General features: G+C 41.3%; 1 protein-coding gene across 2 annotated transcripts; it reads right to left on the bottom strand.

The window, feature by feature from the left end:
• Positions 1-2,968: 2,968 nt before the first annotated feature.
• SRP19 (signal recognition particle 19) lies at positions 2,969-11,371 on the bottom strand. 2 transcript variants are annotated; one of them, XM_059833682.1, is made up of 5 exons: positions 11,289-11,371; positions 9,564-9,639; positions 8,447-8,518; positions 7,165-7,276; positions 2,969-6,145 (listed from the first exon to the last, which is right to left on the bottom strand). In XM_059833682.1, the coding sequence occupies exons 1-5, from the start codon at positions 11,330-11,332 to the stop codon at positions 6,012-6,014; spliced, it is 438 nt and encodes a 145-aa protein (XP_059689665.1). In that variant the 5' UTR covers positions 11,333-11,371; the 3' UTR covers positions 2,969-6,011. The 2 variants fall into 2 exon arrangements, with proteins under 2 accessions (XP_059689665.1, XP_059689666.1); XM_059833683.1 differs by lacking the exon at positions 8,447-8,518.
• Between the last annotated feature and the right edge of the window lie 993 nt (positions 11,372-12,364).

Here is a 12,364-nt window from a genome sequence, read left to right as displayed (position 1 = left end):
GTCATAGCCTTGCTTAGCTAAGGAATCATCAAGGTTTAGTGTTCTTTAGAAATGTAGAGGGATTTCCAAGTTTTTTCCTTGCCCATTGATTTTCCAGTGTTCCAGAAATGACCTCAACAAATAATGCTGCATTGTTATTGGCAGGTGTGGGGGGGTTAACCTCACAGTTCTTACTGCTCTTTCTGCTACCACTATAAGTAGGATCTTTTCTGCTTTATCCTACACATTTCCAAACTCTGCAAAAAGGAAAAAAAGTTGAGAAAAATGTTTAAAAAACCCCACAATGATACCACTACTAGCGATACTAAAATGAACTGAATTCTTCAAACCAAAGCAAGATAGTTAACAAAGAATAGAAACTATTGTAAGTAGTGGAAGATGTGACTAATACTTGTCAGGTCAAACCCTCACAACTTTTTTTAATTTGACCAATTTAAGAAAGTGTCTTGAGTTTGCGTTCTGGTCTTCTTAACTGTGTTTAAATAGTCTGAGAATCAACACACAAATACTACAACTAAGTGCTTAGTCACCTCCCACCCCCATTTCAAACTCAACCAACAATAACTTCCTTATGTGAAGGAGGAAGAACAGAAATGAAATCACAAATTCTTGTAGGTCATGAGGGACTGTCAGTATTTCCTGTAAACTGCACATTTGGCAATCATGCAAATACAGTGAACATCAGTCTTGTCTTTCCAGAGAACGAACTTACTTAAACATCCAGTGTGATTGAATGCAACAGTACTTGAGGAATAACAACCTAGGACCGCTAAGGGATTCGTTGTACAACCACGTTGACATAATTTTCTGAAGAATAGATTTTCTACTGGTACATAGAACATTAAGATATTCTGGAGCAAAAAATTCTCAGGTGACCACATGAACTAGTCAAGTAAAAATAATGGAAGATGAACTTTCTTGAATTTAGCATCTTTTGGAAGGACATGTAGTTGACATCTTTGCTGCAGCTATGGCATTCCACAAATATACCTACCATTTTGTATTATTGCATCTTTGCAGGGGGGAGTATTCTTAAAGCCTTCAATTAGCCGTGTCTTAAGTTCTGCTAGCTGGGAAAAAAAAAAAAAAAAAAAAAAAAAAAAAAAACCCCAAACAACCCACCCACAAAACAAAAACCCCATACCCAAACCCCCCTCAAACCCGGGGTGGGCGGTTGGGGAGGGTGGGGTGGTGGCAGAAGACACACACATACTGTTCCACAAGAAATAGCACTACAGTGCAGGCTACTCAGTTCCTACCTGGAGTGTCCCCTGCTCTCTCCCAGGCCCCATACTACCAAAGATTGTCAGTTCTCCCCGATCTCCCTTACATCAGCCACTACAGTACATTCAATTGCCCAGCTTTTCAGGGACTTACTTAAGCAAAAGGGAGCTCATTTCATAGCTATTTTACCAGATCTAAATCTATACCTGATCTGCAGCTGCATGTGTGCTGAGTGAACACCCAGCATGTTAAATGCAGTTTGGTTGGAGCAAACTGCCAAACAGAAAGGAAACACACTCAGTTTCCTTGCCTTTCCTTGTTCCATCGGCGACATAGAAAGTTTCTTCACTTGATCATGCATTACCATTGTCTTAGGTCCTAATTTGACCACTTTTAGCTTCATGACTTATGGGAACTTATGTTTTATCATGTCAACCAAATGACTCGACAGGCTCAAAAGTTATTATGCAATGGATGAAGAGTGTATTGGTATTGTCTTGTCTTTATTTAGGGGAAAAAACAAAACCTCTTTGGAAAGGCCAGGCTGTAACAGAAAGAAGCTAAATAGCTGGTTTCCAGTGAGAGGACTCACGGGAATGGCTCAAAGCTATGTCAGAGAAGGATCAGACTGGACATTAGGAAGTGTTTCTTTACCGACAGGGGGTTCAAATACTGGAACAGGCTTTCTGGAGAGGTGGCCAGTGTCCCAAGCCTGTCAGTGTTTAAAAGGCATTTGGACAATGCCCTTAATACTATGCTGTAACTTTTGGTCAGCCCTGAAGAGGTCAGGCAGTTGGACTAGATAATCATTTTAGGTCCCTTCCAATTGAAACCTATTCTGGTCTAGTCTAGTCTAGTCTCATTCCATGCCATGTCATGCCACTCCAACACAGCTACATCTGCAGCTACAGCTGGAGAAGGAAAAAAGGGAGCCACACCATCTTTCATGCTCTCAGTACAGCACATATGAATGTCCCAGATGTATATGCTAGCCGAAAAGGGAGTTCTGGCTAAAAGGCTTGTGCACACAAGAACAGGAGATACACACAGGCAAGTGTTTTAAAAACAGCTATTTGGTGCAGACCTGGTCTTTGAGAAATGTACTTCATGGCTGAAGGTGGAGAACTACATATGGTCATACATTATTGTCACTTCCCAAGTTAAAACACCTTTCAAAATAACCTTTTGAAATGTACTTTCTTTACATTAAGAACTGAGTAAAGGTGGTTGTGCTTTTGCTACAGCAGCTACATGCTCTCTTCCATACATCTGAAAGAATAAAGCACCTATCTCACAACAGTGCTGAATTCTCATTTTTAGTCATTTCTTTGTTGTTTGCCTGTGCCTGCAGATCTGTTTAATGCCCAGTGTTAATGTTCCCATCCCTTGCTGACACAGAAATCATTATAGGGGTTGTTACAAGGATTCTGAGATCACACGTCCATTTCAAATGTTTACTCTTTGTCTAGGTACCCAAAAAACAGTATAGGAAAATAGCACATATATACTTTTAATTAGCTAGACTAGTATCTTCTGGAGGGACACTATCTCAATGCCCATATTCCTCACGTCTTTGATCCCCCTCAGTGATGCATGTCTTTTTGTTAATATTGCCACCTACAGGAAACCACAGTCTCGTGTCAGTAACTCCACTGCTTAAGCAAATTCTCACAGAAAACTGTAGAAGTGAGACAGGTGAAATAAAGATATCCATTGTCACCCAGTTTTTCCCTCAAAAAAAAGACTTTTTATTGATAGTATTAAGACCAACAGTTACAGTATTTCTGTATTTCCACAGCAGCCTTGTCTCCACTCCCAGCCCCACAACAGCCTCTAACCATCCTGCCTATTCCCAGGAACTGAGGGGTTGAAGGGGAGAGGGGAAGGGTGTTGAAGAAGGGGGAAAGACCTGTAGAAGAACCTGACTGACTTACTATCTTGACACATATTTTTTTAATCCCCTAAGGAACCCAGTCTATTAAAAACCAGGAAATACAGAAATGAAAGTCTGCTTTATAAGCTTAACCTTGGCAGGAAAGGGGGAGTTGTGTTTAACTTTCTGATGCCCAATTTAAGAATAAATACTGCTCACATAGTGTAATTACTCTAAAGCCAGACAGAAATCAAAAAAAGCAAAATGCTGAACTTAGAAATGGGGGATAAGCAGGCAGGGGTTGGAGGAATCAAACTTCAACTCCCTAATGGCTGTAATAATCTGACTTCCCAGCAGTGCACAATTGGCTTAGAAAAAGTCAGGTTCACCGAAAATAACCAAAAAGCTTTCTTTGTTAATTTGATTAAATCACAGTTTTATATATTTGAGCTCAATATTACTCTTTTCAGAAATCTTTCTCAGTCTAAATACTGATTTGGGTTCTTTGATTGGGAAATTTTGGTAAGCAATTCTCAAGATACATACCATAGCACAGACAAGTTCTTAAGATATTTAATTTCTGACCACTGTAAACAGATAACCCATGAGACTGAACCTCCACATTTGTCAGCTGTCTGTGGTCTAAAGCTCTGGCTTATGATACTTAGGCATAACATGACCAAGACTTGGCTGGTGTCATTCCCCTCCACTTAACGTCATGGAGTTATCTTCTATCAATGAATTTGCACAGAGCTCTCACTTCAAATAAAGTCCCTCAGAACTCGGGAAAAGCCAGGAATAACTTGAGTCCCACAGTCTGTGGGCAGTTACGGTCTTTTATATTGCAAGTGTTATCTTCCACTCTTGCTTGCATACCTTACTTGGTATTTTTCCCCATGTTGCAACTAACCTGTAGCACATCCCTAACTCTATAGAGTGGCTGTAACTAACAACCTCTGACCACATCCAGTTCTTTTCTGTAACAAGAAAACCTTTCAGATGGCACCTGTTCCTGCTGTTCCTCCCTGATGGGAGGAACATCATTCCATCAACTCACAGATATCATTTAACTAACTTCTCAAAATTCAGGTGTGTTTTCAAGGCCAGACAGTCCAAAGGTAGTTTGTGTGAACTGTTACATCAGCAGAAAAAACTGAAGGCATTTGTATACGACCACGGTCGACACATTCTAGAGAGCCTACATACTGCTATTCCCACACTGGTACAGGGCTTGGCCTGAGGAATTTTGTCAGGGTAGCTTTTGGATTTGGTACAACTGCAGTGAGAATGAGAACACATCCTCCTTCATTAAACAATGCAACACAAGAACCACACTTACAAAGTATTACAGACAGGAAATACAATTGACTTCAAACCATTCACAAGTCGGGGGCTCTAGGCAGTTGCACTATTGGTACCTATCAGCATTAACTTCAAGGGGCACTGGTAACTCACCATCTATTTGAAAAAGATGCACTTGAGCAGAATAAGAAATATAAGAACATAAGAAAACTCAGACTACAAGCACAAGTAACTTGAGCAGGTATATTATCAGGAACTTCACCAAGTTTCATTACTTTAGAATAGTCATTAAGTGTTCAGATATATTTCGAATGCTCTTTATCTCTAAAATGGAAAAAAGGTGATGCCATAAAATAGCATACCTGATAGACAAGACTAACCCTAAAGAGAATATTGCCACATGAAACATTTATCAAAAATAATCTGATAACTTGCTTCCAGCAGTCACCTGTGAAAGCATTCAACTGATTTTGTTTTCATGCAGTAAAGATTCGAAAACTCACACAGGATTTTTGTTTTTAAACTCAAAACAGGTACTGCTGCTTCTTTTTCAGTCTCCTTATACCAAACTATCCCTCATTTACCTTGCAAAGTACATTTCTTAATCACTTTGAAGGAGCCTTGCTACTGGACAGCTGTTCTGACCAATTCATCTTCTCCAAATAACTTTCTGTCCCTGTCACAGAATCATTATGGTTGGAAAAGACCTTAAGATCATCAAGTCCAACCACCAACACAACACAACCACACACACTAAATCATGTCCCGAAGTGCCACGTCCACATGTTCCTTGAACACCTGCCTGTAGACCACATTAAAAAAAATATTTTAAGTTACCAGATATTGCAAGCCTCAGACATCTGAAATAGTATGACAGGTAGAAAATAAAGCTATGTCTCCTAAGCTCTCAAACAACAACCCAAAACAGGATAATATAGTATCCCATGTTATACAAGCCACAAAAGGGAGTATGTTTTTCAAATTATCTTAAAACTTTACAATATTATCATTACAATTTATGTCACTGACTTCTTTACAACAGGCTGTGGAGGAAAAATAAACACTTTTGGAAAAAGTATTCTATCAAATTACATTTTTTAAATTAACTTGTCACCTTTATTAGTACACTTGACAGTTGTGAAAGATTATTAGCAAGGGAAGTTTACAGAGCCATAACTTCATTGATTTACATTTTTCTGTTAGTGATGAAGACTCTCCAGAATTAAGACTATCACTAGCATAGCTAAATGGTTTACTAAGGCAACCAGTTTTCAGATATCTAGTCTGCATAAGAATATTTATTTATTAATAGCTGCATATTTCTGCTGGAAAGAATAATTCTCCCATCCACCCCAACTGCTTATATTATTCCACTTTTAAAAGTAGATGCTAGCTTCAGACTTGCAGGTTGTGTGTGAAGGCAGATTTATTGTTACACAGATGCGAGGCAGCTACATGCATTCCAGTTCTGAGAAAAGCAGGCAGTTCTATTCAGCTTCACCTGTTTATTTCTTGCTTGTATCTCTCACTTCGAAGTTGCAGCAAGTAATGTGTCCATCCACATTTGTTGTAAGTACAATTATGTGATGTAACAATTATTCCAGATGTGAGCTCATTTCTTTTTCTTTCCTTTACCTTTCTTGCCTCCTTCTCCTTGCTGAAGACTTTGATCGCTACCTCCCATCTTTTGGGTTCTTGTTTTCAGTTTGGGAATGGTTTCTGCAGCGTACAGCATCACTGATTTACCTAGTAATATGGGGAGAGATCAATGCATGCCTACTATGTTAAGAACATTTGCATAATTTTCAAAGTTAGAAACTTCAGCCCCACTTTAGATTTCTGTTAAACTAGATATAAAGCCTAGGAGTTCTGCTTCCTTCCCCTGTGTAGCTAGAAGTTTGTGAAAAACTCAACTTTTTTTTTTTTCCCTTTAAATTTTAAAAAAGTACAGGACTGATAAAGGTCACAGCAGACTGGAACAAGCACATAACCTGACAATCTCCAATGTATCTACATCGTTCCTGTTACTCTTTCCCTTCACCTCTTAATGGCCTAAAAAACCTGGGACAGAATGACCAGGCAAAACCTACAAGCATTTTTAGAAAGGCACTGCTGTCTTCCAGCAGGAATATGGTTTCAAATCATCTCCTTCTGACCAACAGCACTCTTATGCTACTCTAGATTCAGTATTATTCTTGCTCTTTCCTTAAGATATATACTTCTTCAGATATATATTTGCTTCCCTTTTACACAGTTTTACACACAATTAATTTTCAGGAAAAACGCAAAAGACTAAATTACTTGTCATTCCAGTTGATCTATTCCTGTTAATTAGTTAAAGGGAGCTGCTCCATTATTCATTTATGAAAATGGCCAGCAGAAAACTCAGCTGAACTCAGCATCATATTTTATCACCTAGCTGATGTGTGTGACCTAAGAAAACGGTGGAATTCAGCCATTTTAATACCAAATGCTTTTTTTTTTTTTTACTGTCAACAAATCAGTAAGCCAAAACTGAATAGCTGCTTTGTTCAACATAGCAATCACACAACACTCCCCACAACCGCCAAAGAAACAGCAGGATCAAAGACCACAGCATTTCACAAACTCCACTCAATGCTCACACACCAACTTGATTTGATTGACTTATACAGGCAAGGAGATTTAATGTAAAGTTGTCAAATTTACAATAGTAAAACTAAATATAAACAAAGTATTTCTGTTTTATTAACAGATAAAATGCCTAACACAGGTCTTCTACTTACGTGTTGGAAACTGAGGTAAACATGGATTGCCATCATCTTGTTTGAGCTGGATTCGTACTCTACCTCTGTACTGCACGTCTCTGTTCCACTCTCTAGGATACATCTTATTTTTCTGTCATACAAAAGGAGAAACTTATTATAATAAGTACTGGAATAACTTCCTGCAAAATTTGTCAGGCAACTGATCTAAGTCATTGCAGCCTGTTATTCTGAACAGACGTAAACCATAACCATAGCTCTCCAACAGTGTCACCCACCATTTAGCCACTGCAGTAGTATCCAAAGCTATAGCATAACTTTTTCCAAAGCACTGCTGCAACCAGCTACTGGTAGTGAACAATTTAGCAATTAACCTGCTACAGGGACTGTTCTACTTCCCCACCAGTCTGGACGGCAGTGACAGAGGTTTTTGTTTCATCTCCAGTGTCACAAACCCTTCTGGAAACCTAGAGACAGTAAGTCCTAACTCACAGACTGAGGCCCACTACTTTTGGATACTCGTAGCCTTCATTTTTGTTAAAATGTTACAAGTTTCTTATTGGTACTGGCTATTTCACAGGCTGGTGTGCACTAACAGGAATATAATCAACGTCTTCTGAAAAGCAAAGTGCTGGTTTTTGGATACCAGTCACACTCCCGGATGAGGACCTAAATTCTTCTTAGAAAATTCAACAGTACTTTAAATGAACAATTACTTCAGAAAACGAACTGCAAAAAGTTACCTCTCTAGAAACCCAGACTCATTCCCTAAGAAAAAAGTAACCAACTTAAACTATTTAAAAAGCAAGCAGACATTGCAGTAAAAAAAATTAACATTCACTGGCTAAAACATAACTCCAAAGGACTCTGAAGATTTCAGGCATCAGAATCCTATTCCTATAGGACACTCATTCCAAAAGGTAATGACCTTGCATTAAAATTACACCTTTTTAAAAGCTTAATTTGCAGAGTTGCAGCTTGCAAAATTAGCTTTTATTCTGACACACTTTTAAGCATCTGGGATAGTCTTCTCAGAAGGATAGTTCAATAAATGTAATCTTTTTATAAGCTTAAAAGTGGCATTGGCTCAGAGATCTGGGTGATTCCTGCCTTGCATACAGTTTTCCAACATTTACTTCATCATTATGGCCAGTTATCAATCAAAGCAAGCACATATCTTGGTTGGTAACAAAACCTTCTCAAGTGTAATTCATCCTGTCTGTAAGAAAAGATATAATGAAAGAAGAACAGAGATACATACTGAGTTTGTGGGGTTTTTTTGTGGGGTTTTTTTTTAAATTACCTCTAATAGCACATTGAATCCAACTGCTGCACATACATCTTGGATTTCTGTAGACGTGGGATTTTCAACAGCCTATTGAAACAATGTATTACAGTTAATTATTTTTCAATAATGAACTACCTACACAGCAATAGTTAGCAGTTCCCCACCCTATATTCTATAACTAGAAAAAGCAGATGGGGAAAGAGAAGGTACTTCAAATAATGACAGATCTACTGTAAAAGTCATCTGTCAGTGCTCTTACAGTCTAGAAAACATAAAAAATAAAAAAAGAAAGAAAAAAAGTAGTCAAGAGTTCAGTAAAACAGGAAACAGATGAGACAATTAATTAGTACAGGGGAGCAAGTAAAAGAATTGCTTAGGAAAAGTGATTGAAGTGAAGTAACATTTATTATATTTACAAAAACCCCCAAAAGCCATGAATCAGCAACAGCAAACTTACAGCAAGGACTGAAGGAGAAAACAATAGAAACTTTCTAGGCACAGGGTAGCAGATTCCTCCCATAGATAGATCTTTGATCGGCAACTTTCATGCTCAAGAAAGATTTCATTTTTAACTATTGTTAGAAAAAAACCCCACCACCCTAAACAGTGAGAAAAGCCCTTTATATTCCCAGCACTGCTTTTTAAAAATATTAAAAAAGAGTGAGATGATCAAAAACTATTTCTGGACAGATAAAAAGCAACAGCAACTACCAAGTCTATGTGCCTCATGCATTGTAAGTTCTATCTCTGACAGCAGCAAAGGGGACAAGGCACAGAATATAGGCATATATAGTCAGTCACCAAAAAAGTCATTAGCTAGCTTTTCTTTTCTGCAACGCTCTCAAATTTGGCAAACTACTAATGTAGGAGGCTGAGTGCATTAAGTTTCTCATTACTTCACCTGCTTGCCAAAGGTGCTGCTCACATGAAAGTCAACACTTAAACCCAGTGCTTTTCTACCAAATGCACATGTTGACACTAGCTTATCTTCAAATACACTGTAATTTCCAGTTGAGCTACTTGCCATGGGGGATAGGAAAGATCAACAGCTTTGAGGTTTATTTTCCATCTCTCTACATACTACTGCATAGAAAAACAAATCATCATATTTCCCTGCCACCCACAAAATTACTTTGTCTATAGGTATCCTTCTTCCTTCTGCTATTGTCTTCTTGTTATTCAAATATGCTGGATAAATGCAGATGAATCTAAAAAGAGAAAACAGTGAGTTTAAGTAAGTAATAGCAACTCCTTAATTGTTTATGCACTATTTTCCCAGTAAAAACAAAAATAAGTCTCATGGCTACAACACAGAAGTACCCACAGCAGCTTAGAACAACCATTTATTTACCGTAGAGCAATTAGTAAGATGTTGCAAAACCCCATTTTGAGTTATCCAGGACATTGCACGACCATTTGGCTGAAATGTTCCTTGCATGACACCACTTTTTGGGGCACAGTGTATACAAAGGATGGTGTTATCTATCTTGAGAAAAAAAGGTTGAACAAGAACATTTTGACCCGTTGTTATACACCTGAGACCTAGAAGTAAACATACATATTTCCCTGAAAAGAATTAAAGAAGGGTTCCTGAAAAGGTTGTAGTACACTAACTGCTCACTAAGTTCTTGATAGAAGCAAGAAACAGGGTTTTTTTTCACTATGGATTTGCCATTTTTTCCCCCCCTATTCACACATACAACAACCCAGATATGGGTAATATAAAGCCTCCTAAAAGCTATGGCTAGGAACTTGCTTAAGATTTTTCAGTAGATTTAAACCTGTCAAGCACATACAGAAAACAAGAGTGACAGAACCTCAATTATACTTCTTGTTAGACAATAAAAAAACAACTAGTTGAGGCTTACAGAGAGAGGCTAAAGAATGCCTACATTTGAATGAGAAGCTATGACCACATAAGAAAATAGGGAAGCAAAAAGTCAGCAAATAATCTGGGGCAGACTAACGTTCAGTTAGTTGGAGACTGACAAGGATCACTGATTCTTACTGCCTCCCAGGAAACATTTCTTGCTGCCTCTAAAACTACCCTCAGTCATCTCAACTCATTACTCTTCTCCTCCTAAATACCTTTTCACTGGTCTTTTCCCCTATTAGCTACAGTCCTCTTTAAGAGCCAACTAGTATTTCTGCATAAGTGGCAGAGTTCTGCAAAGGAAGTTTTCAGTCTCATTACTGACATTCACAAACGTCAACATCCTATACTGACCACCACCATCTCTTTCTCAGTTTACCTTTACTGAGCTTTAAATAATAGGATACGTTGAAAAAATGACAGGATAGTACAGCTTCAAGCACTCCAGAATCAGAAAGTGCCAAATCTCAACCTGCCACTTCAACATATGCATTGTAATAACCTTCCCTGGTACAAGACAAACCTCTGCTGCCTGAGTCACGGAGGCAGGCGACACTGCCGGTTCCTCGCCTTGCTGCACTGCAGACTGCACGTGCAGACTGCAAACTTGACTGCTGCTTCTGGGAACCGACCCCAATTCACCGCTACAAGGACCGTTCGGGAGAAACTCATACATCAAATACAGCGTGCGGCCATGTTCTGTGACGTGTTATTGCAGTAACATCGCACATACTCGGAAACGTTATTACAGCTGCAGGCCCGACCCACCTCCCGCCGTCCCGAGCCGGCACGTCCCTTCGCCACCTGGGCCGCCAGCCCGGCGCCGGGATCTCACGCAGCCGCCTGCCCCCTCACCGGCAGCTGCGGCCCTATCGCGCCCCCGGCCGCGGCCCACCCCAAGGAAGGGTGCCGGCAGCGTCCAACATGAGGGCGGCAGCGGGGCATGCCGCCGCCTCGGACCGCGGAGGGCACGGCCCGCGTTACCTCTCCTTATCAGCCGGAGACGTGGCAGTGGCAGCAGCAGCCATGATAACGGCAGCACCGGCGCGGCTACCACCGCCGCTCCACAGTCGCCTCACCCCTCTCCCCCTTCCCCAGGAAGTCCCGCCTCCGCCCTCCGGGTCCAGGGATCTCATTGGGCGGTGGTGCTGTCTCTAAAGCACATAACCCTGTGAGGAGACGACATGTCAGCGTCCCTGAACCGCGCGCGCAGCCTCCGCCGCGCATGCGCCTTTGCGGCGGAGAATGGGGCGGGGAGGGAGGCCGCGGCGGCCGGCGGCGGAGCGGCCGCGGGCGGAGGGGCTCGGGCAAGCCTAGTTGCGGAGCGGCCTTGGCGGCGGCCCGGTCTGTGAAGCCAGAAGCTCTTCGGTCAACACCGGAGACGCTATGCAAGAGTGATGCAGTACCGAGAAGTCCCTGTGGTAGCTCACCGCCGGTCGGGGGGCGTAGGCCGTACTGCCTGGCCGGGCCGCGTGTACCAACTCAGGGAAACCACCGGGAGGGTGAAGTGCACGGAACAAGCCACGATTCAGTTCAGGCTGACGGGTTAACTTACGTCTCGTAAATCACAAGTGACCGGAAGATGACACTGCGCGCTGGAGAGCGCAGCTCAATGCCTTGTGCAGTCCTTAGCAGAGAGAAAACGGTGGGAGGTCTGGCAGCTGCAGCCAGCTCTGCCTGTCACGCCTGCGAAGCATGCAATTTTACTGTTAGTAGGAGTGGAGCAGTGACGGTACGTACCCTAAACGGAGTACAGGCGCTAATAAAAGATGAGCCCAGAGCGTGGTACAAAGTCTAGGTGGAGGCAGTAACTAGCAGTGTGCCCCAGGGATCAATACTGGCTCCAGTCCTGTTTAACATCTGTATTAATGAGCTGGATGATGGGGCAGAGCGTACGCCAAACTGGGAGAAGTGACCGGTACATCAGAGGGTCGTGCTGCCACCCAGAGGGACCTGGACACGTTACCGTAAGTCGGCGAAACCAAGAACTTTCTAAGACTTTAGTTTGGAAAGCAGGCACTTCTCTACTGCAGCGCTGGACGCACAGGGGATCGCTCCAC

The sequence above is a fragment of the Gavia stellata genome, chromosome Z (genome assembly GCF_030936135.1).
Source record: "Gavia stellata isolate bGavSte3 chromosome Z, bGavSte3.hap2, whole genome shotgun sequence".
Taxonomy (NCBI): Eukaryota; Metazoa; Chordata; class Aves; order Gaviiformes; family Gaviidae; genus Gavia; species Gavia stellata.
This window is presented reverse-complemented; position numbering and strand designations above follow the sequence as displayed.